The sequence below is a fragment of the Cydia fagiglandana genome, chromosome 9 (genome assembly GCF_963556715.1).
Source record: "Cydia fagiglandana chromosome 9, ilCydFagi1.1, whole genome shotgun sequence".
In the NCBI taxonomy this organism is placed as follows: Eukaryota; Metazoa; Arthropoda; class Insecta; order Lepidoptera; family Tortricidae; genus Cydia; species Cydia fagiglandana.
The window spans coordinates 4,567,113-4,593,147 of record NC_085940.1 but is presented as its reverse complement, the minus strand read 5'-3'; the positions used below and the strand labels follow the sequence as shown (position 1 = coordinate 4,593,147).

Genomic DNA, 26,035 nt, shown 5'->3' with positions numbered 1-26,035 from the left:
TTCGCTTACGTAAGACAGCGTTAGCAACTTCTGCTGCTGACAGTACATAACCATACATTATGTTAAACTTGCCTTACAAAATACTTCTTTAGCACCCATATACTTTTTTATTTCAGGTCATATCCATGAGCGGTCTCCTTCTCATCAACAAAGTTCTATCAGCCAGCAAACTCATTGGCGATATACTCATGCCTGCATTCCTGACCAAAAACAAAGACATACAGAAACTATTAACCAAAGAACTACCCGCAATCTCTTGTATAGCATTGGGCACATACCATGTTGTCTTAGACAATGCCGATGGCACTGGAGGCCATTCAATATTCAGTAATGGAACTATAAATGTGTCTATAATTTGTTCTAATTGTCATAAAACAAATGTAACCATTTCTGAACGTCTGACTCTTCATTCAGAAAGTACCAATACAACAGAGAACCAAACCACAACATTAGGCTTGAGAAACCTTTTTAGCAAATTTTTGAATGCTAATCAGTATATAGACCTGAAAAATACATGCTATTGGGATCTTGTTAGAAGATTGTGTGGCCACTATTATGTGTTTAATGGTGGTGTGCCGAACGAATTAGTGTGTGAAGAGAATTGCCATCATATTGTGGAAGCTCTCAAGCCGCTATTGGGAAATGAAACGGTAAATATAAAATTATTCATTATTAGTTCAGATGGCAGAGCATTGGGCTTGTGATCCATTGGTCACGAGTTCAAATCTCACCCAAGAAGTTAATTTTCTGCTTTTAAATATGACCTGCTTCTTTGTTTTTCAGGAGAACACAGAGTTACATGCCCATAAAGATGACGCATTAAATTTGTGTGTGAATCTACTAGTTAAGTCTACAAAATCATGCTTAGAAGACAACTCCTATAACAGACAGACACAAACCCTCAACAATATAAAGGAGTTTGGTATTCACGGCAGTGAAAAAGTGATTTTACCAGTGACAAAGTTGTTGGTGTATTTTATCATGCATCCACAATGTTCCCTTGGGCCCAAAGCGGTTCTGTATCTAAGAGAAATATGCGAAGTACATGGTTATACACCGAACCAAGTATACCACAGATATAAGAAGGACTACTGCAAACTGTTTGTTGAATGTAGCTTATACAGTGGGAAAGAATTCACTGTGTCTCTTCTAAAGGTAGTAAGAGCGTTTGGCTTTGTTGGATATAGAGATTTCATCTCGAAAGATGTCCATCATTTTCTTCCGTATCTCATGCCATATTCGGTCATAGTGAAGCAAGTACCAGCCATGATCGAGGAGATAGCGTCGTTAGTGCAATGCTCAGTTTCAGATTTCCTAATAGACCGATTTCCACACGTTTACGTGCATGTATATTTGAACGAAACGAAGGAAGTAGCCCAGAAATGTAATAACACGATAGAAAAGCTGACAAAAACTTCAACGTTGAGCCTTATTAAGAAGCATTTTAGGGTTATTCTGACAGAATTCCTGTTGCAGTACTGCTGCGATCCTGAGAAAGTTTTGAACGCGTGCAGATATTTGGCCTGTCACGACCCAGACGTGTCCACACCAGATGGAAGCATGAGCATGAGTACATCACAAATAGCAGACTTCCTAAATCCTAAATTCTTAGGAGTGCTGGCATACTTTGATCACAAGCTAGTAAATGCTAAAGTAGCTTTATCCGTTAAACGGAAAGCGTTGAAAAGCTTTCCCGACATTATGCAACTGATGGGTGAAAAGTACTTAACACCGTTAAGGTTTAAGGTGTTAGCTACGTTGAGATCAGCCCTTCCTTTAGCGAAGGAATTTCCGAAAATTTTGGCTGATGCGTGGGGTGCTTTCATACACAACATAGACAGCATGTCACTGGGACCATTACTGACAAACCTGGCAGTTTCTTTGTTACAACAGCTCGAACACGCGCCTCAAGAAATCAACAAGATATTTCAATATCTCGTTATAAACAACGAAAACTTATTAAGCTCCCACATATCTGAGCTCTTTTTTTTGGAAGACACAAAATTATCCGAAAAAATCAAGATGGTAGTAAAGAGACACGTGAAAAGAACGCAGCCCGAATCGTTCCTTGATAAAGTGAAATGGTACTTGCACCATTTGGATCAGGATATACCGAGTATAAAGGCGTACGCTTTCAGCCAGTTGGATAAGCTGCTGAAGAAGAATAGAACTGAGATTCATAAGGCTATCTTTGGTGGGAAAAATATAGATTCGGCTATTGTTGAGCTGATAGATGCGTTACTGCAAGGTGAGTGGTATCCGTTCATAAAATATGTAGTGCATGCAGTATCGATTACACTAAAAATCATACCTATAATGCTTCAGGAACTTGCATGATGAAGCATCGTGAATGTCAGCTGTAGTTCCGTGTGTAGGTTGACTAGCGTTGGCCTCACTATAATTAATTTCCTTCCGATTAAAGATTTTTCAATTAAAATTGAAAAAGAAAGAAGTTAACTGACTCGGACTTTTAGACGCACGGCCGGTTTCCATCCTTACTTGGTAGATATTACACCAATTCGCACGAAGCGCTTTGCTTCTACTTTCCTTATGCGCACTGCCAAGGAATGAAATTCCTTGCCGGCGTCTATATTTCCGTGTTCTTATAACCCGGCAACCTTCAAATCAAGAGTGAACAGGCACCTTCTGGGCGAGCTCGCTCCATCGTAGGCCACGTCTACGCCTCGGCTAGTCTGTGGCCATGAGTAAGCCCATTCATAATAAAAAAAAAAAAAAAAAACTATAGTAGACGCAAACCAAACTGACTACCGGGGCTGTAAAACTTCTTATTCACACGCGTGGTCGCAGGTAGAGTGAGAGATAGTGCTATGACCCCAGTCTTCAGTTTGGTAGCACGCACGCATACCGGAGTTCCGTAGACTTGTCGAGGTTGGTCCAGTATCAGAAACATCATGCCAATGAGTGTATGTTTCCTATTATTATTATTATAAGCATATACGGTGTCCCACTGCTGGGCAAAGGCTTCCCCCTTCGATTGAGATTCGTCTCGGTTTTGAGCAATCTCCGGCCAGTTGTTAAGATATGCATCCAGATCATCCGGCCATTTCCGTCTGAGCAGACCCTCGCAGTCTTGCGGCACCCGTACCGTGGTTATTTTGGCCCACCTCTGTGGGTGCACGCGGCAGACTATACGAGTCTGAAACTCTAAAGTGTTTAACCTCTTCAGGTTGCAAGCACCCAGACCCCCAAGTAAGCGCGGCCAGCGGCGCCTGTCTAGGCCAACTAGGTGCTATAGAAGCCGGTCACCTACCCCGACAATACGTACAACCTGACCGGTCGCCGTTCGCTTTCTCTATTGGAGACAACTGCTTCGCTGCCACAGCATTAATGGAGCTAGCTAGGGCTTTTCAGTATGAGAAGGATACTATGGTAAGTTACCAATTTTTATAACTGTATATTTTTGATGACCGTCTAGGCCAACTAGGTGTTATAGAACCCGGTCACCTACCCGCCAATACGTACAACCCGACAGGTCGCCATTCGCTTACTCTATTGGAGACAACTGCTTTGCTGCCACAGCATTGATGGAGCTAGCTAGGGCTTTTCAGTATGAGAAGGAAAAACTGTCTCGGCCAACTAGTCACCTGCCGCGCCAATACGTACAACCGGATAGATCACCATCCGCTTTCTTTATTGGAGACAACTGCTTTGCTGCCACAGCATTGATGGAGCTAGCTAGAGCGTTTCAATATGAGAAGGATATGTCACCTATGTTTTATAACTTTGTATATTTTTGAAGACTGTCTAGGCCAACTAGACGCCATAGAAGCCGGTCACCTACCTGCCAATACGTGCAACCTGACCGTGCACCTTGTAAAACAAAGTCATCCGCCGCGTATGTCTGTTTGTATGTATGTTCGCTATAAACTCAAAACTACTGAACGGATGTTAATGCGGTTTTCACCTATCAATAGAGTGGTTCTTGGGAAAGGTTTAGGTGTATAATTGGTTAAGGTTTTGTGAAACTCGTGCGAAGTCAGGGCGGGTCGCTAGAGGTATAAACGGGTAAGCACTGATCGACTTAGCACGTTATTATTTCGCGAATTAGCAAAGCAATATCTTTGTTTTAATTATAGTTCGTTTTTTTTAGCATTAACTAGAAATAAGGTAAACAATCTTGATGTGTCTTTTAATTGAAAAACACATTTTAAAAATAAGTTACGGCAAATATGTAACCATTATGAATCTAATACGATCATTTATATTCTTCTGCTTTCATAAGTAATAGTTACTGATTTTTAAAAAGCGTTTTTCAATTTAAAGACATGTCAAGATCACTTACCTTCTTTCAAGTTCTTTCTAATGCTAAAAAAAACGAACTATAGTGAGCGCATTTAGATTCAGTTGTTTCTTACTGTTTCAGAATATGGACAGCTACGCTCTGACGATCCAAGAGATCCTGAAGATATACGATATTTCGCCGACCGGTAGCAAGAAAGATGTGTGGGACAGCTTTCCAGAGCACATGCACCAGATAATGTTTCCTCTGCTAAGTTCGAGGTTTGTACGGAATAATGGGAAATGTAATGGTCTGGCAGAGAATGCCTTTAGGCATTAAATCCGCCATTTGTACCATTTTATTTGTATTTTGTGCAATAAAGTTTAAATAAATGTACAAATAAAGACAAACCCCGCGAAAGCCAACTCTGATAGTACGGGCATGTAATGCGTCGGGAAAAAGATCACCCGGTAAAAATTGCTCCATGACGCCCAAAAGCCACCTGGTGGATAAACCTGGAGAAACAGTCGCCAAAAATACCAGCAACCTACTATGACATAGCCAAACGGCGGAAGCATAATTCAGAGGGCCGACCCCAAATAAAAAGGGAAGAGGCACGGAGAAAGAAGAGTAGAAATAAAGACAAACTTTGTGTAATACATACATAATTATGCATTATGATAACCGTTAACATAATTTTTTTTATTTTGTCCCAATAATCGAATATAGACATTCCAAATATTATAATTATATTATGTGTATTATATCGACTTTATTCTGTTAATCTTTGTTTCACGGTAGAAAATGACAAAAAGAGACTCACAGAAATAACTGCAATAATATCTTGCACAACAAAGCGTGTACAAATACATATACGCGCGCATCCATTGTTTATCTTTTTGTTCGCAGGTATACCTTGGCCTATCCGTCTCAACCCAAGAAAGCTCATCCTCTGTTTGGAAGTACGTTCGCCACAACTTTCTTGGAATGGGCCCACAAGTAAGTCAACAAATACTCTTACTTCGATAGCATTATCCCTTTTTAGGGTTCCGTAGCCAAATGACAAAAAACGGAACCCTTATAGATTCGTCATGTCTGTCTGTCTGTCTGTCTGTCTGTCTGTCTGTCTGTCCGTCCGTATGTCACAGCCACTTTGTTCCGAAACTATAAGCACTATACTGTTGAAACTTGGTAAGTAGATGTATTCTGTGAACCGCATTAAGATTTTCATACAAAAATAGAAAAAACACAATAATTTTTTAGGGTTCCCCATACATAGAACTGAAACCCAAAAATTTTTTTTTCGTCAAACCCATACGTGTGGGGTATCTATGGACAGGTCTTCAAAAATGATATTGAGGTTTCTAATATCATTTTCTTCTAAACTGAATAGTTTACGCGAGAGACACTTCCAAAGTGGTAAAATGTGTGTCCCCCCCCCCTGTAACTTCTAAAATAAGAGTATGATAAAACTAAAAAAAATATATGATGTACATTACCATGCAAACTTCCACCGAAAATTGGTTTGAACAAGATTTGGTAAGTAGTTTTTTTTTAATACGTCATAAACCGTAAACCGCAATTTTATTATGTTACTTGCTGTTACGGAACCCTTCATGGGCGAGTCCGACTCGCACTTGGCCGCTTTATGTATCTGCATGAAATGCTGAAGCTCATATTTCTTCGTCTTCTATGCCCTGGCCCTGGGCTTTTGAATTTATTGACGACCTTGGAAGAATAAGGTCCGTTATTCTTCTGCATGTCTCATGATTTTAATTTTTTAATATTTTTCGCAGAAGTGTTCCGATGCCTAAATAGTATAAAAGTAAATTAAGTCTTGAAATGTTTCTGTTGGGCTATTTCTTTGCCACTGAAATGCCAAAATATATTTTCGTTTACAGCTGGGCCGGCCAACTGATCCCTCTAATAGAGTCAGAGAACATTCGCGAACTATTACGCACCGTGCACCCGAGCATGCGCCGTGACGTCAGAACGCTGTTCCTGTTCCTACCATACGTGTTGTTGCATGCCGTCATGGCCAACAGCAACACGCAGTACATACAGGAGGAGATACTGGCTGTTATAGGTACGATATAAACACTTGTGATTCCTCCCTTATGCCACCGTGCACCCGAGCATGCGCCGTGACGTCAGAACGCTGTTCCTGTCCCTACCATACGTGTTGTTACACGCCGTCATGGCCAACAACAACACGCAGTACATACAGGAGGAGATACTGGCTATTATAGGTACGATATAAACACTTGTGATTCCTCCCTTATGCCACCGTGCACCCGAGCATGCGCCGTGACGTCAGAACGCTGTTCCTGTCCCTACCATACGTGTTGTTACACGCCGTCATGGCCAACAACAACACGCAGTACATACAGGAGGAGATACTGGCTATTATAGGTACGATATAAACACTTGTGATTCCTCCCTTATGCCACCGTGCACCCGAGCATGCGCCGTGACGTCAGAACGCTGTTCCTGTTCCTACCATACGTGTTGTTACACGCCGTCATGGCCAACAACAACACGCAGTACATACAGGAGGAGATACTGGCTGTTATAGGTACGATATAAACACTTGTGTTTATAATACAGATTGCCTTTAGATTGGCAAAAGAAAAAGGCGCGAAATTCAAATTTTCTATTAGACGATACCACTTCGCGCCTACATTTTTCAAATTTGCCGCCTTTTTCTACTGACAAGATCTGCTTGACCAACTATAGTAACATTAGTAACGGAAAGTTCAAAATCCCGATATAATCTGTCATGTAGGTATAGGGTTGTACTGTGGAGACAATACCTACCGGTTTTATTTGTTAAAACAGGTTTTCTCTCTTTACAACAAACACTAATGTAAATATGACAAATGTTTTTGATCAGATACAATTTGCAGGGTCCGAGAGCGCTAGAACCGAAAGCGGGATCTCAGACAGAAACCGATATAAAATGCTTCGAGACGTACGCTTGACACCTAATATTAATACTGTTCAAGCAGAGGAAGGCAACCAGGTTAGTCCACACTACGTATATTTTTAGATACTGCTAATCATAGACAAGACATCCTCCAGACAGCATAGTAGCGCTACCCCCTCTGCCACAAATATACGGTAGTTTTACTCCATTTTAGAGTCAAAGTGTCTTTGTGTGACGTCCGTGTCTTTGAACGGACCAATCACGGCACGGGACTCGCTCATCTTGTCCCCCGCGCCCCAGTACTTTTGGCAGCGTCGGTTTCTTGAAATAATTGCTCTAAACTCCGTCTAGAGGATTCCTAGTCTATGCTGCTAACTTTGTTGTCTAGGACTAGGGTTCCAGAGTAAATTCAAACTTCCACACCACAGGTATACTTTACATGCAGATGATACAAACTGAATCCCGCAGATCAATCGTGGACACAGCTAGTAATAATTATGTATGGAACCTTAAGTTTAATCTATTAACATCTGTGAAAAGTGTCGACAATGATAATGATAAAGATGTATTCTAATTTCAGAGCAAATGTAGTAAAACTATCTATACACTGCTGGACTTCTTGAATAGATGGATGTTGGAATGGTGCCATTCAAAACAGCGGCCTCTGGAGAATGAAAATTACAAGTTAGTAATAAAATAACATTTACAATGTTATCTTTGCGTGAAAATATGTAATCTTTCGACAGAGGCCTATGAACTAATCTAGCCGAGGACGATATCGCATCTGCGAGGCCCTTTTCTTTCACTTTGCCCGAAGGGGCCTCGCGGAGTTGTAGTATACAGATCCTTATGAGAGATTGCACACCGCTTGCGTGACGTATGCGTGTGCGGCTCCAACATTTTAGCGCACGTACACGCGCACGTCACGCACACGCAAGCCGGCGTGGCTCGGCCTTTAAACGACCTGTCCTATATTTTTTTTTGCATTAATTTTTTTTTGTTTTTACATTTTCCGAATCAGAGCACGATAACGAATATGCCGTTAAACGGATCCCCGCTATTTTTGCTACACCTTGTAGAAAAGTCAAACCAAACTTAAATAATGCAGATATAGAAATGATCACGTGTTTTTTCGTCACATTTGTCATCGCGATACATTTTTACTTTTCGATTGGCGTTTGTTAATAAAATAACAAACGATTGTTATCTTGGCAAAGGTCCCTGATCTATCACTAAAAAGTTGTAAATTTTAGGGCGATCTCAATGTTTATGGAGAAATTCGACAAGCTTCTAATAGCTCGCGGCAACTTCGCTTGCGGCGAACTAGAGCGCGCCCTGCAATACCTAGAACTGTACATGGGGGAGAAGAAACATAACATGCAGGAACAACTGCCGCTGCTGGCCGAGATATACGCGCTGCTGGATGAACCGGACTCGGTCGCTGGTAAGATAATAATCATTCGAATATATGAGGAAGCTAAGGGAAAAAAATAAAATTCGACAAGCTTCTAATAGCGCGCGGCAACTTCGCTTGCGGCGAACTAGAGCGCGCCCTGCAATACCTAGAACTGTACATGGGGGAGAAGAAACATAACATGCAGGAACAACTGCCGCTGCTGGCCGAGATATACGCGCTGCTGGATGAACCGGACTCGGTCGCTGGTAAGATAATAATCATTCGAATAATGAAAAAAGGATAACATTTTATTTCACCATTATTAAACCGTTATCAAGGTAAGGCGATTCAGCGCCTACATGGGGCACAGCGTGGTAGTCTACTGTGAGGCTGATAATTTATTGTCATTTTTGAACTGTCAGCTCAGAGAGAGAGAACTATCGAACTTATTCTAATTATGGAGGCGGCAAAAAGTCGATTGTAGACCTTATTCGTAAGTTCGTAACTATCAGTGGCGGCGCGTCCATAAAAGCCGATTTCCACCGGCTTGCCTGTTTTTGGACGTTTGAGCAGAGTTGTAAAGGAAATACGTACCTAAGCCAAATTAGCCCCGGCTTGCCTATGGATATGTTTGACGCGCTGCCATTGCTAACTATTATCCTAGTAGGTACATACCGCCCAAGTGTAGGCTCAAATGATTCGTCTTGAACAGCCCAATACTTTTGAGGTGCAAAGTGCAGCAGGCATTAGAGTGTGTATTGAAAATGTTGTTTTTGACTATGACTTGACTTATTTTGTGGTGCACAATTAAGTATATTTATTTACTTAATAACTGTACATTTTCAGGAATATTGTCCATCAAAAGATCCGAACCGTCTCTGAACGAGCTGATACTCACGCAAGTAGTGACGGGACGGTTGCAGGACGCTGCTCTTTGCTACGAACGACTGGCCCAAGAGGGACAACTAGATAGGCACAGTTTGCGGGTAATTTACATATTTTAAGCTTTTATTGGTATCGTCTTGGGTCGTCCCATTCGTTTTTCGTCAAGTTCTTAAATTAGTCCTATTCTGCTTTCGTCACCCATTCTACATTCGTCACAATCGTCGGTGGCTTTCAATGTAGAATACGCGACGAAAGCAGAATAGGACTAATTTAAGAACTTGATGAAAAACGAATGGGACGACCCAAGACGATACCATTTTATTTAACTTGGCCTGTTAGTACCTACCTATATGTATGTTAGTTAGTGTGGGTCAAATATTGCCAGCTAAACTTGACCCACTTTCCGATTTCCGATTGAGTTAAAAAATTGCATACACATGTAAGTCGGCTGAGAATGAGACTACTCTTTATTATCAAAATAAATCAGAGACGGACAGTTTGGGTACCTTTCCTTGTTAGGTGTTTTAGAATAATTCCCCGAGAATTTGTTCCCATTAAAGTCCCTATAGTAAAAAGTTCTTGTGATAGGATAATGGTACATGTTTAGTCGAAGTTATAGATTCTCTGTGTGTAAAATTCCGTCACGTACTTTTCAGCCGCTACTTTCTTCCACTCTAATTTTAACTGTTTAATTTTCAGGGTATGGTAGACTGCTATCTAGGTCTAGATCAGCCGTTCACAGCGTACCGCTTGCTAAGCGAGCACGAGGCCGAAGGGTCTGCCGCAGAGTTAGCCGCAGAGCCATTGTGGAGGCTGGGCCGATTCGAGCAGCTAGATGAACTCATAAACAAACCGCTGGTAAGACGTAGGACCTAGGTCTCGACCAGCTTCACAGCGTACCGCTTGCTGAGTGAGCACGAGGCCGAAGGCTCTGCTGCAGAGTTACCCACAGACAGAGCCACTGTGGAGACTGCCAGTTCGAGCAGCTAGACGAGTTGATAAACAAGCCACTGTTAAGACATAGGCCCTAGGTCTCGACCAGCCGTTCACAGCGTACGGCTTGCTAAGCGAACACGAGGCCGAAAGTTCCGCTGCGGAGTTTGCTGTGGAGGCTGGGCCGGTTCGAGCAGCTAGATGAACTCATAAACAAACCACTGGTAAGACGTAGGACCTAGGTCTCGACCAGCCGAAGGTTCTGCTGCGGAGTTAGCTGTTGAACCACTGTGGAGGCTGGGCCGGTTCGAGCAGCTAGATGAACTCATAAACAAACCACTGGTAAGACCTTAGAGCTTGTACAAAACAGTCTGCCGATTTTTGCGGGGGCAGGGGCACGTCAAATGTATAGCTATTGGTACATGATTTGTACGCAACGTACATTTGTATTTAGCCATGTCAGATAAACGTCAGTCTATACAAAAGTATGCACAATTGTGCAAGGTTTTCGGCAGAGGGGTACGCTCTTAAAGGCGAATTCGGTTATCAAGTCGGGCCTGGGGTGGGCCCATTTTAGGGGGATATGTGAAACGTACATTTAGGCTCGTAATGAGAATGAGGGGGTGGAGCCCACCCACTAAACCCACACCGGCTTTCCCACAATGTGCTATTTGGAACCGTCGTGGGATCGCGAACATTGTCAAAAGAAATTAGATAATTAATTAGTACGAGTATATTCCCCGTTACTTTGATTCAGCTTTGTGGTAGAACAGAGTTCTGTTTTATTTTTACCAGTAATCATAGTTAATAATTAATGTATAATTAATTTATTGTTCCAGCCAAGTTCCCGAGAAAACTGGGGAGTCCTAATGGGCCGCATTCTCCTCTCGTACCGCAGTCAAGACAACACTCTTTTCCAACTCTCATGCAAAAACGCTACAGCCAAACTATTAGCACAAATGGACGGAGAGGCGAAAGGAGAAAGTGCTTTAAGGAGTGGATATCAAAGCGTGTTGGGCTTGCACGTTATTACTGAGTCGGGACATGTAGAAGAAGTCTTGCAAAGGTAGGATTATGACATCTGGAGTTCTAGAAAATTACGCAAAAACTGCCGTAGCCAAGCTATTGGCTTATATGGATGGGGAGGCGAAAGGAGAAAGTGCTTTAAGGAGTGGATATCAAAGCGTGTTGGGCTTGCATGTTATTACTGAGTCGGGACATGTTGAAGAAGTCTTGCAAAGGTAGGATTATGTCATCTTTAGTTCTAGAAAACTAGGATAAAACTGCCATAGCTAAGCAATTGGCTCATATGGATGGGGAGGCGAAGGGAGAAAGTGCTTTAAGGAGTGGATATCAAAGCGTGCTGGGCTTGCACGTTATTACTGAGTCGGGACATGTTGAAGAAGTCTTGCAAAGGTAGGGTCGTATCACGTGCCTTTAGTACTAAAAAAACCGGGCAAGTGCGAGTCGGACTCGCGCACGAAGGGTTCCGTACCATAATGCAAAAAAAGGCAAAATAAAATCGGTCACCCATCCAAGTATACTGACCCCGCCTGACGTTGCTTAACTTCGGTCAAAAATCACGTTTGTTGTATGGGAGCCCCACTTAAATCTTTATTTTATTCTGTTTTTAGTATTTTTTGTTATAGCGGCAACAGAAATACATCATCTGTGAAAATTTCAACTGTCTAGCTATCACGGTTCGTGAGATACAGCCTGGTGACGGACGGACGGACGGACGGACGACCAGCAGAGTTTTAGTAATAGGGTCCCGTTTTACCCTTTGGGTACGGAACCCTAAAAAGATTCGACTAAACTTCTAGCGGTGAGCGGCAAGACGCTAGAGTCGGATCGGATCACGCTAAGTTTTAATGCCAACTGCTACGTCTAGTATGAAGCCAATAAGGATATGTATGCATTCTTACCGCGAAGTCTGTGCAAATTTAACGTAGTCAGAGTTTATGTGTACGTCTTCATTTGCGAGAATCTTGCGGAGCGTGCAGCGTAGCGTCATGCGTCCAAAAGATTTCTGACATACGTTTGTAATGTTTATTTATTAAAACTTTATTGTACAAAATATATATACCACAATGCACAAAGCCTAATGGCATTCTCTACCATTAGCCAACTATAGAATAGAGCTAAACAGAGATACACACACTTGGTATTGTTCCACTATGAGCGAGAGAGAGAGGTCACTCGCTGATCGCCGGCGTGTGATATCGTGGTCGGGCTATTAGAACAATAAAGCGGCATTCATGCTTATCTGTGTGCTACACAATTCATTGTCTTGCGGATCTATGCCTTTACACGATTATCGAATGAATCAAACTTTCCTTTCAGGCTAAAATCCCTAAGCGATGGCGACAGACAGGCCGCTGACGTATTAAACAAGTTGTTAGACGAGTGGCGACGACGCCTCTCCGTAGTACAGTCGGACGTCCGGACCGTGGAGCCTTTGTTGAGGCTTCGACGGATATTGCTGCAACAGACACAGGTATACATAACATTAGATCTAGGCTAATCAATCTACGGCCACAGAATAATTAGTAGTACTACCGTACAGAAAGGAAACTTCCTACAAAAACGAAGTTTGACAGCGGTTCAGGGTCGAATCATGCTGGCCCTTTCTAATATATGACACTCATACTTCGCAATTGAACCCGCAAAACCGTAGCAGTTGCACATTAGGGTTGAGGCATATATACATATTTACTAAGTCAAATACATAAACTATGTTTTAAATGAATTATTTAAGATCTGTTTGCGTGTGATTACGCTAAATAAGGTATTCACATCCTTATGATATACACACATCATTACGTTATAAGTGGGTAGAATTTATTTTGGACTTCAAATTAAGAGTAAACAAATTGTGATCAAATAAACAAAAATTAAAAGAAGTAATTTAATAATTTACTTTCCAGAGACACAAATTTATCTTTAAAATTTAAAAAATAGTGGCTATGTTATCATGAGTCATGATGATGTTTCATGGCATATGAACGCTAACCTTTACATTCAACTGTTATTTGCTACGGTTTTGCTGACACGATTGTGAGGTATGATGACACTATCCCTTTCGGCTATTTAGAGTTGTCAAAAATCAAGTGATTATCTTATCTGTGGTCGTGCACGCAAAAGGAAGTCAAGTGGTGCCAACCCTAATAATTTCGTCGCGTCGGTACAAGTACATGCGGCCCACAGCAGTTTTGGTGTCTAGCCAACCATACCAACCAACCAACCATAGGGTTGTACTATTAATTAGCGCATCGCTACGGAAACGGACGCCTGCTCGCGCTTGCGCCACCTAGCGGTCATAGTCGTAATAGACGCGTTTTGTTAGAGAGTGTAACTTCAGTACCTTAGTACCTACAATAACTTAATTCTGTGCCGCGACATGGATTAAAAGTGCCTGTAAATGAGCTGTAACGTGCTTTATTATTTAAAAAAACGAAATATATTGAAATTACCTTGAATGTTTGTAGGAGTTATTGGAGCCAACGCACCCAACTACGGCGGGCATCTTCAAAGCTTGCATAGGCGACCTTTGGCTGCAAAGCGCGAAGCATGCTAGAAAAGCAGGAATATTTCAACAGGTGACTAGATTATAGTATAAAAAAAACAAAGGGTTGCACTCCGGGAGTGCCGGCAGAAGTGAAAACTCAATGACATTGTAACAGTTTTTCGATCAGGTCACGTGTCCGTCTTACGTCTTTCGAATCTTGTCGCGAGTTTAACATTTTACCACCATCCGTTCAGTTTCAATTTCAGTGAAAACTGTAATTATTACGATTTACTCACTTTTCGCTTAATAGTCGTCGTGCTCGCGAGGTCTACAGCTCACAGACCCATTAGTTGTATGAGCGTGTCAACAAAGCCATCTTGCCTGTAAATATTTTTTCCCGCACTTTTTTTTTTCAGTCGTACATGTACATACTGAATGCGGAAGAATACCGGCCAGAAGAGTTGTTCATAGAGAAATCGAAGATGTACTGGGCTCGCGGCCAACACGAACATGCCTTTACGACGCTTAGGCGGGGTTTGGAAGATGCGTATCCACAGCTGGACAAACTTACTAGTGAGCAGAGGTAATATCTGTTCATATTAGGGTTGCCAACTTTTTTTTAGTGAAATATAGTATTTTGCAAAATTACATATAAAATATATAGTACACTGAAAGAAAATATAGTACAGTCAAGGAGATGGTTTAAAATAAATGAAAAGTATGCCAAATATCGCGCGTGTCAGTAGGCGTGTGTAAAATCATGGATTGGACTAAAGCAAAGGGGTTGCAGCACTTAAAAAAAAATCATGCGAGTGATGTTATTAGCACATCAATCACATCATCCATCGAAATTTTACTTTTCCCAACTTTGGGGTCAAATATCTTGGCCATTTTCGATTTTAGAGAAAAGGTTTTCCTACATAACATGCTTATTTTAGCGTTTTGATTGAATTTTTTCTACGATTCCTATACATTTTGCACTTTTGGTCAAAATTTTTCTGTCTTTTATTGCACCACCTTTGCTTTAGGCCGACCCATTCCTATTATAATCCTTATTACTTTGATCATTATCAGATTATCATTTTGGTCATCCATTTCACAAGTAGTTAGAAATATTATTTCAATTTATTTCGTCGATGCAAAGTTACAAACTTCTGAAACTTCACATCACAAGATGAAAAAATCGTTGACAGTTGGCTCAGTGCTGTATATGAGGACGTGACAGTGACACTGATAATGTCACTTTTGACATAACACTCTTGACAGTAACATTGACATGTAGGTTCACGTTAAGCCTTTATAAGGCAGAGGGAACATATTTCCCACCTGATTTTCAACTTTATTTCAAAGTGGTAGGGTTCAATTTTGCACAATTCCTGACACCCTAATGCCTTATAAAGGGTTAAAGCATGCAACACTCGCGCTTGTTCAGTTTAAGAACTTTGAGTTATGTTGTTATTTCATATTTATGAAAAAAAAGCACAGCGTAAGGACCCATCGAAATATAGTATTTTTGCGTACTATATAGTATCCTAAAAATATATAGTACGCAAGGCCGAAATATAGTACAATACTATATTATATAGTACGGTTGGCAACCCTAGTTCATATGCAGAGAAGTTACGTTAAGTTAGAGCTCGTCAATGGGATGATTTTTTTTAAATGTCTTATTTGTTTCAGAAAAACATGTGCCAAAGCAAAGCTGCTCATAGCAAAGTATAATGATGAAACTACGAACGTTGATGTAGACGTCAATATCGGGTATTACAAAGAGGCCGTCGATGTGTTCAAACAGTGGGAAAAGAGCTTGGTAAACAATTTATACTAATTTAGGATTATATTAATATTTTGATATGTATACGATTAATTATTGAGACGAAGGGCTCATTTAGACGATGCGAGAACTCGTATGCGAGTTTTATTGCATTGCGGTTTTTGATCGGTCGGTTGAATTGGACGTAAACAACAGTCCGCAATGTAACTAAAATCGCATGCGAGTTCGCACGCCGTCTAAATCAGCCTCAACGATAAGTAATTTGCACTTAAGTAAAGCAGATAAAATAAACACGAAAATCAAGATTCTTGGATGTAGGTACAGTCAACTGTATGGGTGTAGCCAACTTATTCAAAAATATGTCCCAGGAGCGAATTAAGATTTGCTGACATAAGAGCTATGGGACATATATATTTTTGAGATGATTTGTGCACCCACATTTTTACAGTTGACTGTACATACGTAGAGATTATAAAATTACTGGATATTGCACGTAGAAATTGTATTTATTTGAGCACTCACTAGGTTTTTGCCGTCACTTTCTTTACTTTCAATACTAAGTGACGTATTTGACGGTCATATTTTTGGCCATACATTTTTGATGCATATATTATTCAACATCCAGTGTTTGTTTACTTCTTGGCATGTAAATAATGCATGGCTATAATGTAAAACAATCTGATGGAAAATCCTTTGTTTCTCCAGGTTTGTTTAGGCGCGTACTACGAGAAGGTAAGCGAGACGCCAGGCAGCGGCAGCCCCAACTGGTCTCGAAAGTTATACGCTCTGAACAGCTATGGGAAAGCGCTGCAGTACGGCCACAAATATCTGTACCAGAGTATGCCTCGGATGCTGTCTATATGGTAAATACACTGACTTGTTAGTACCTACCAATAATAAACACATTAGTGTTAATGACTGAATGATACTAGTTTGTATCTTGTATTTTTCTATGGCCAGGCGTGGTTCACTACGCAATTTCGTCGCGTCGCTACAAGTACATGCGGCCCTCACCAGTTTTGGTGTCTAGCAGTAGTGTGGAACCGCTGTGGAACGGACGCCTGTTCGCGCTTGCGTCTACTTGCGGTCATATCTGTCGTAATTGACGCGTTTTGATAGAGAGTGAACCTTCTGTACCTAATATTATTATTTATTCTGTGGTATGGCATCTTAACCTCTAGCCGCCCACGCCCATACGTCAAACCTTGCCAAGCAAAATGAAATTTTATTTTGTCTACACAAAGTTTAAATTAGAATGTAACAGGAGACCTTTTTGTAGGTCTCTGGGCGTCTAGAGGTTAAAGTAGATATCGCTTTTGCTACTATAACTGTAAACTGTTCTCATTTCTCAGGTTAGACGTAGAAGTGACGTCATCAGACACGAGCATTCACTCAGTCCTCGCGCAGATGACGGAAGTCATAAAGACGTACTCTGAGAGACTGCCCCTTTACTTGTATCTGACTGCCTTCTCGCAAATTGTGTCAAGAATTTGCCATCCTGTGAAAGAAGTAAGTTATTTGTGTACCAAGAATATGACTACTCCTTTCTTAAACTTTCGCGTTTTGAACACATACCTATTAACTCACATTTATAGACGGGTCTAACGCGAATTTTATTTAATTACCTTGATTTACCGACGTTTCGACACAGGTTTCACTGGTCGTGGTCGCGGCTGACTGATGTCCCAGCAAAACGTCAAAACAGAGATTTGTGCAACTACCCGACAAAAGGGTATGGAAATCAAGGTAATTGAATAAAATTCGCGTTAGACCCGTCTATAAATGTGAGTTAATAGGTATGTACTCCTTTCTTCCCTAATAATGCCCAAGAAAATCATATGCTGCCGTTTTGTAATAATTTATAATTATTTTTTATGATATATTAGATTGCAACGAAAATGAAGATATTGTTATAAATTTGCATTTTATTCACATCAAAAGTTCACAGATAATTTGTATTGCACTAGAATAGAGGATCCGGGATATTATACTTTTAGATACTACATACAGAATACATTTTTGAATATTTTTGTAATGGCTTGATCATCTTACATTTTATAAATGATATTTTGTCTTTTGTTTTTACGAACGTTTGTTAACACCACTTTTTTAGGCACATTTAACTATCTTTTTCCAGGTATACCTCCAACTGAAAGCCATAATCGTCAAACTAATAATCGCGTACCCGCAACACACCCTCTGGATGATGATGTCGGTGATCAAATCCGCATACCCGCAGCGCATCAAGCGCTGCAGCGACGTGTTCACCGACCCGAGGCTCAAGGAGCCGCACATGCTCAAGCTGCTCAACGACTTCACCCAGCTGGCCGAGAAGCTGATCGAGCTGTGTAACAAACCTATAGTCGGCAGTGGATCGGTAACACTCTTCTTTAGAGATTTAATTACACAAACGGGTCTACCGCGATATGATTTCATTGTTTTTAGCTGAAATTCCGACGTTTCGGCTGAGTTGCACCAGCTGTGTAAGGCACAATGGAATCATATCGCGGTAGACCCGTTTGTTTTATTAAATATGAGTACAAAACTAGAGAGTTTAAATTTATATTCTTCTTTAGATGTCTCGAATTACACTTCGCACGAGCTCTGAGCAATCCTCCCACTCCTCTGCGAGTTTAGTCAGTTCTCTGTCATAAGTATTCACTTCATTTTCAGTTGGCATTTCAGTATACCTATAAGGCAACGGTTGCATGTCGCAAGTGCGTATAGGCTTTTAGGCACGTTTTTTCTACGGTAACCAAAGGTATTTATTTCAGACGACAACAGTATCAGCTCTAGTCCGCACCCTGCCCCGTCTGCTAGCCAGTGAAAACTTCAGCCACATAATGATGCCCTTCCAAGAGTTCTGCAAGATAGTCTTACCATCTAAGGCCGCTCGGCAAGAAAGGATCGACTTCAACATTCCCGCTACACCGCCCGTGTACCTCGCGGGTATAGAGGAACATATCACCATTCTACCGTCGCTGCAGAAGCCGAGAAAAGTCACGTTGAAAGGTAATTAACATTAGACTCAGTTCTGCAAGTTAGTCCTACCATCCAAGGCGGCTTGGCAAGAAAGGATCGACTTCAACATTCCCGCTACAACGCCCGTGTATCTCGCGGGTATAGAGGAACACATCACCATTCTGCCGTCGCTGCAGAAGCCGAGAAAAGTCACGTTGAAAGGTAATTAACATTAGAATCAGTTCTGTAAGTTCGTCCTACCTTCCAATGCGACTCGGAAAGAAAGGATTGACTAACATTCCCGCTACACCGCCCGTGTACCTCGCGGGTATAGAGGAATACATCACCATTCTACCGTCGCTGCAGAAACCGAGAAAAGTCACGTTGAGAGGTAATTAACACTACCATTGCAATTCTGCAAACCACCACCATTCAACTTCAACTATTGAACTATTAAATTATTACTAACGTATAGAACCGGCACAGAGAACCAGTATTTCGCGCCATGAGTTGCTGTCGTTTTGGCAACAAACCATAGAAGCAGATGAATCGAGAACTAAACGCGTTTAAGCGCCATGAATTTTACGGCGCTTACGACGTTTTGGTCGCGTGGTACAGGTTGCGTTTGCGACAATTTCATTGTTTAGGCCCACTTGCACCCCAATAACCCGAGGTTAAGCGGTTAAACCGTTAACTTAGTGTCTAATTGTACTGGTAACCATGGTAACTCCAGGTTTAACCCGTTAACCTCGGGTTAGTAGAATGGTGCAAGTGGGCCTTAGTTAGTTTAGTTATAATAACTCAATGACTTTGACATACCGCTACTCCACCCGTGTATCTCTAGCCTAAGGCCCAAGGTCCTACCTATAGTGCTTATTCAGTTCGATGAAATTTAAATCGTATTCAACAGAGTCGCATTTGTTTTGTATCGTTCAATTTTCAAACAAAACCAAAATCAACTCTATTTCCTGCACTAAAGGTTAAAATTTCAGTAGCAAATTCTGAAATTTTAATTAGTGTTCCTTAGGAGGCTAGAAGCATAAAGATTGATTCAAATATTTGTGTAACTCTATATATTTTTTAGGTTCAGACGGAAAGGCTTACATCATCATGCTGAAGCCACGAGACGATCTCAGGAAAGACTACCGTTTGATGGAGTTCAATGTAGTAGTCAATAGATTCCTACAGGTAAGCCTTATATTTCTACGACGCGTTATCTAAGATAAAATAAGTTTTTGGCAAAAATTTCATTTTTGGTACAAGCTTTTATCGCTGACTACTTTTCTTACTACAGACAACTAATACTCATCGAAACAATTCTAAAAACCCCTAACACTATTAGTTCCTATGGCCACCTCCTGTCTCCATCATCAGATCAGCTCGATGGTACCATAATATTGCGTTGTCATCCGATTTATACATGCATGCAAAATTTCAGCTCAATCGGAAACCGGGAAGTGGCTCAAATTTAACTTGCAAGATTTGATTACAGACAGACAACGGGACAGGTGGAAACTAAATAAAAGCTTGTATTTAATTAGGGAAAAGACTGTTTTGACTTTTTCTAGTCTGTATCTTTAGGTATTTAAAAAAGAGTAATCAAAATCTACCCTCAAATGGCTTCTAAAGCCAGTTGAGGGTAGATGAAAACATTACATGATCAAATAATGTAGGTTAAAGTCAGGTCTTTCAGTGACTGATCCAAGTGATCCAGGTGGTTTTCTATTTGGTCGGTTAATCTATAAATGTTATAACTACCCGAAGATGTACAAATTATTTGTTTACTTTTAAGTCATTCATTCATTCATTAATTTCATTTATTTATTTCTTCTATAACAATATGATCTTGTGTTAGAAAAATCTTACAAGCTAATACATGCACATAATTAAAATTATACAAGAACAGCGGGACCGGACATGTCAATAATTAGAATTCCAAAAACACACTTAAACCAACAAAAAAAAAAGTAAGCACAGATAAAGTAATAAAAATGTTATCATTAAAAGTGTAAAGTTACATGCATGATAATTTTGTAAAAATCAGTTTAATTTGCAAAGATCTCGTCCATACTGTAAAAGTGAGTACCTAAAGATACAGAGTATAGTGTAAAGTTACCTAGGATGAACTATGTATAATATTCGATATAATTTTAGGATGCACCAGAGACGCGTCGTCGCCGGCTGTACATTAGGACGTACTCAGTTCTTCCCCTGAATGAGGAATGCGGCGTCATCGAATGGGTGCCTAACCTGGTCGGACTGCGGCCTATCTTGCTTCATATTTATAAACAAAAAGGTATCCAAATAATCATATAAATATTTGAGAAAACTACCTATACCTTTAAGTATATTGTTCGAATCACACTGACAACTTCAACAACATTTTTTCAAATATACTTTATTCATGTAGGCCTAGCAATAAGCACTTGTGAATGGTAAGTTGGTATTACATATACCTATATTATTTTAAGCTAGTTATCAGAGCAATTTATTGATGTTAATATAATTCAATAATAATATTGTTTTTTTTTTGGATTATTATTAATATCAAATTTAATACTAAGAATTTCACAAAAAGATCGTAAAAAAATACTAGTCTAGAATGTTCCTAGAATAAAATCTAAATGTCAAAAAAAAAACATTTACTGCAAGCGACTCCCTAGGCTGGTTCTCTCTTCGTCGGCGCTTTTCGCCACAAAGCAGATAAACCACATTGGTTTACGAGCGTAGCTCGCACTGACAGTGAATGCGTTAAGGTATGTCATTCTGGTGAGTGGCAGATCTTGGGATGATGCTCATCATGGAGCCGAGGTTGCTCTAGCAAAGGTATCCACCTGGCTGAATAATAATCTACTGACTCTTAACGCTGACAAAACCAATTACGTAGCTTTCTCAAAAACCTCGGCCTCTGCACCACCAAAGGAAAAAAACATACAGCTTCACACATGTGATCAAAAAGCAACACCAGATCGATCCTCTGCAAGTCCTGCATGTAACTGTCAGCTAATTAAAAGACAAAAGGTAGTCAAGTATTTGGGGATTCTGTTTGATGAGCATCTCTCTTTTGCACAGCACATCGCTGCTCTTACTACTAGAGTCAGAAAACTTATTTATGCGATGAAGCGGCTCCGTGACTGTGCAACAATGGACATGCTTCGAATGGTTTACCACGCATTGGGTCAGTCCATCATTCAGTATGGCGTGGCCGTCTGGGGTTGTGCTTGCAAGACCCACCTGCTGCCACTAGAACGTGCACAGAGAGCAGTACTAAAGGTTATGGTAAAAAAGCCTTATAGGTACCCCACAAATCTGCTGTACCGTGATATTAAAGTCCTAAGAGTCAGACAACTCTTTATCATCAAGGCGGTCACAAACACTCACAGTAACATTATAGGCTCTAATATACATGAAAACATGTTAAGCAAGCGAACGTACAGGGCGGCACTCCCTCCTTACAAGTCTGCACTCGCGAGGAGATCACCCGCTTACGCCCACTACAGAATATATAATCATATCTGTAATAAGTGTAACATCAAATGTCTATCGGTCCCTAGAGCGAAACACGAAGTAAAACAGTGGCTACTCACACTATCTTACGACGACACAGAGGACATCATCAAATGTTTAAAGGCAAAGTAATGCTGCAACACGCAAATAGGTAACTCTTTCTCTCTCTCTCACACACACACACACACACACACACACACACACACACAAACACACACACAAACACACACACACACACACACACACACACACACACATATATATCACAAACCCAGCTATTATAATTATTTAGGTCCTGCATGTAACATGCCCTCTTACGGGAACAATTGTCATTCCATAAGAGCTATAGTTATATTATACAGGAGTAGATATAAGGTTGTTTTTGTTTAGTTTCAGACATTTAACTATCAAGTCACCTATCTTAAAGGTAAAATTGTACATTGATAACCACACTCGCAGATCAGATGGCCAAGATACAGGCTCAGCCTAGTTTGGTCTCTGACGGATATAGTTATATTTTTGTATATTACCTAAATTTGTAATAAACTTTTTTGTATTTTATTTTTTATTTTTTTTGTATAGCTTACAAAAATTACTGGTAACTTTATTATATTGAATTTAAAAAAATCTATTTATATTTCTAACATTTCAAATATTCTTACTCAACTTTTTTTTATAAAGGTATTCATACAAGTAACCGCGAGCTGAAAGAGATGATGTGTGCCAAAAACGACCCGTTTGAGAAGAAGAGACGCATGTACGAAGAGAAACTATTGCCGCGACACCCGCCCGTCTTCCAAGAGTGGTTCCGAAGAGTGTTCTCAGACCCGTACGGCTGGTAAGACCATCTTTATATGATACTTTAGATTGTGGCTTCAAGAGTATCGAATGAAACTGCGTCAAAAGTATCTAACAGTCTTTAATAGATTTACAAAAAAATATTTTTAATGTAAAAAAAAAGTTGGTAGATACTTTTGAAAGCGGACTGTAGGGAAATATATTTTGCGTATGTTGTCTCCTACGCTATTACATATACACCGTGTTTTTATTGAATTCCGTTAACTTCGGGGTATGGTTAAGAACGTTTAAGTGAACTAATTGGCATAGTTAATTTTCAAAAAAAAAATATTTTTGCTTTTTTTTAAAGAAAAAATTAAGTTTAAAAAGTAATTAAATGTAGCATATAGCGTTGTTGTAACACGGGCATTACATTTAACTCAACCAAACAATTGAAATCTGTGACATATCAATGTCATTTCGAACATCGATCGACCGAGATTGTACTTAAGTTTAGTAGCAAATGTATGAACTCATTCTTAACACTAACCAATATGTAAACCAGCCTTGGCAAGTGTACACGCTTGTAGAGGCCTTATAGGAAAAAAATAAATTATTGATTATCTCCGAAATGGAGTTAATTAGAACATCGGTGTCTTTGAGAAAGTTACTTAATTTAAGCTCAGGAATGCACCCTCGAAGTTAACGGAAATAAAAAAAAACACGGTGTATAGTAGTAGGTATTACTAATAACAGTATTTGTTTCAAACGCTTTTCATTGTGTATCATATTTTTACGTTTTAGGTATCAAGCACGTTCGGCTTACATAAGGACGACTGCAGTTATGTCAATGGTTGGATATATCTTGGGTAAATGCATTAATAAAAATTGTTACTATTGTTAATGGAATAATTAAAAAACGTGTGATTAGTAGTTATAGTGCACTCGATATGGTACAGAGCTTTATCCAAATTATATTGCGTTTACTTCATAATTTCGACGAATGTAGCAAAATAGTGTAATTTTCATCTTGAAATAAAGACATCTAATCTAATCTTCCCAGGCCTCGGCGACAGACACGGCGAGAACATATCCTTCGACTCAACGAACGGTGACTCCGTGCACGTGGACTTTAACTGCCTGTTCAACAAAGGCGAGTCTTTCGAGTGGCCTGAACGCGTGCCCTTCAGGCTCACGCACAACATGGAGGCCGCTATGGGGCCGCTGAAGCACGAGGGCATGTTCAGGTGAGGCCACATAAATGCCCAAAGGCCTCGGCGACAGACACGGCGAGAATATATTTTTCTTACGAGACTATGATGCTTCTGTTCAGCGGTAGGCACCTTTCGGCTGATACGAGTATGATGATGATTTATAAAAAAAGAAAGTTATCCTACAGATGTTTCATTTCTTTTGCGACTGTTGGTGTAACTCGCATAGTAGTGCAATCGCCAATCGGGCTCACCTGTGACTTGAATCGATTTCAACTGCTCGTTGAATAAGGTAACTTTTTACAGATGGTTATATACGAAAGAAACAGTGACGTAGGTCACCAATGTTCTGGGCTGGGATCAACCAGCGTCTTCTGGCCACCCGAGTTTGTATGGGTCGAATTATAAAGGCGTACGGCCCCTTAAAAAACACAAAAACAATTCAAACTCAAAATACTCCATAAAATAATTCGTTTTGTTTGTGTTGTAATAGAAGATTTACTGCCGTTGGAAACCGCGTTTTAAACAACCTATTTTAGGGCTGATTTAGACGGCGCGCGAACTCGCATGCGATTTTAGTTACATTGCGGACTGTTGGTTACGTCCAATTCAACCGACCGATTAAAAACCGCAATGTAATGAAACTCGCATGCGAATTCTCGCATCGTCTAAATAAGCTCTTACTCTTGTTTACACTCAACCCTTGCACAATCCACGAATGAATACATGATTTATCCCCCCCATATTCAAAAACTTGGCGCTCCATATCCGATTCAATATACACAAGTTGCGAACACCCATTTGTTTAGTAATTCATCAATCACTTTTGCTATTTCCGTTCAGGAAAAGTTGCGAGCACTGATCATTGCTTACTAATAGATAGAGCATTATATGACACACATGTTTTAGCACAGAATTAGTAACAGGCGGACTCGGGTGGACCCCGAATGGAGTTACCTCAGCCCGCGGCAGTAAATTATGTATTATGTACAGTCAGTCAAACTATTAGCTTAGCACCCCTGCATACAAATGTATGTATGTATGTATGTATGTATAAACTCTTTATTGTACAAAACACAAAACACAAATTTATGGAACAGGATAGGCAGTACAAAGGCGAACTTATCCCTTTAAGGGATTTCTTCCAGTTAACCTTTGAGTAGATGAGAATTGAAGAAGAACGGTAGACAAATATAGCACTGAGTACAATAGACTAGAGTAGAAATACATAAATGAAATAGGAATATATAGAGTATATATATAGAGTGAGTAGAAATGTGTATACAAAGTTGTATGTGGGTGCTATCTTTGCAGTCTGTACCGATAGATTGACAGAATCTGAGTTCGATTAGCAACGCGATGACGGAAAGTTCAAAATGCCAGTGTATTGGGCTGGGCTATGTACGGGTACAAGTGTCAAGTCGTGTAGATAGGGTACCCTTTCATTTCATACACCCATCAGGTTCATAAAAAGTATAAAAACCATTGATTTTGATATGAGGCTATGAACTGGACAGGTATTATAGTTACAACATTGATGAGTGGGGCGGCATTTATTAAGATAACATAATCATGAATCAGGCTTTGTGTTTGTCTCTGATGTCCCCTAATTAATATCGAAAGCGTTTACGGTCGGTGAGGGACTGAGCGTGAGATACAGTATCTAATGTTAGGTAATCCATGGTCGCGAAGTGCTATGGGGCTATACCGCCCTCACATACCCTTTCATCTGCGCCCCCTAAGAAGTCAATTACGTGAGTGATATCAGTTTGGCTTACGACGCAAAATATTAGGATGAGGACGTAAAATTTCTTTTTGGGATACATTTTTCATACGATGATAAGGTGTAGGCATCTGACTTAATTGATTCGCTGTATCTTTTGATATTTATGTGAATGTATATCTTCTTCCTCGCGT

The 26,035-nt window shown here is 40.3% G+C and overlaps 1 protein-coding gene and 1 long non-coding RNA gene across 2 annotated transcripts in view; one reads left to right on the top strand and one right to left on the bottom strand.

Moving 5' to 3' along the window:
- LOC134667223 (uncharacterized) overlaps positions 1 to 26,035 on the bottom strand; it is a 470,671-nt gene that overhangs the window by 413,803 nt on the left and 30,833 nt on the right. The gene's annotated exons all lie outside the window — the stretch shown is intronic.
- Positions 1 to 26,035, top strand: part of LOC134667207 (serine/threonine-protein kinase ATR-like) — a 33,082-nt gene that overhangs the window by 2,934 nt on the left and 4,113 nt on the right. Inside the window, exons 4-28 of the mRNA XM_063524534.1 lie at positions 117 to 650; positions 784 to 2,248; positions 3,188 to 3,390; positions 4,385 to 4,521; positions 5,150 to 5,239; positions 6,142 to 6,326; positions 7,147 to 7,262; positions 7,747 to 7,850; positions 8,420 to 8,610; positions 9,409 to 9,548; positions 10,147 to 10,305; positions 11,220 to 11,446; positions 12,724 to 12,877; positions 13,869 to 13,979; positions 14,305 to 14,471; positions 15,569 to 15,698; positions 16,368 to 16,525; positions 17,015 to 17,171; positions 17,800 to 18,039; positions 18,437 to 18,674; positions 19,708 to 19,811; positions 20,778 to 20,919; positions 22,812 to 22,968; positions 23,712 to 23,776; positions 23,971 to 24,154. Coding sequence (XP_063380604.1) covers positions 117 to 650; positions 784 to 2,248; positions 3,188 to 3,390; positions 4,385 to 4,521; positions 5,150 to 5,239; positions 6,142 to 6,326; positions 7,147 to 7,262; positions 7,747 to 7,850; positions 8,420 to 8,610; positions 9,409 to 9,548; positions 10,147 to 10,305; positions 11,220 to 11,446; positions 12,724 to 12,877; positions 13,869 to 13,979; positions 14,305 to 14,471; positions 15,569 to 15,698; positions 16,368 to 16,525; positions 17,015 to 17,171; positions 17,800 to 18,039; positions 18,437 to 18,674; positions 19,708 to 19,811; positions 20,778 to 20,919; positions 22,812 to 22,968; positions 23,712 to 23,776; positions 23,971 to 24,154 — 5,558 coding nt within the window. The remainder of the gene's footprint in view (positions 1 to 116; positions 651 to 783; positions 2,249 to 3,187; positions 3,391 to 4,384; positions 4,522 to 5,149; positions 5,240 to 6,141; positions 6,327 to 7,146; positions 7,263 to 7,746; positions 7,851 to 8,419; positions 8,611 to 9,408; positions 9,549 to 10,146; positions 10,306 to 11,219; positions 11,447 to 12,723; positions 12,878 to 13,868; positions 13,980 to 14,304; positions 14,472 to 15,568; positions 15,699 to 16,367; positions 16,526 to 17,014; positions 17,172 to 17,799; positions 18,040 to 18,436; positions 18,675 to 19,707; positions 19,812 to 20,777; positions 20,920 to 22,811; positions 22,969 to 23,711; positions 23,777 to 23,970; positions 24,155 to 26,035) is intronic.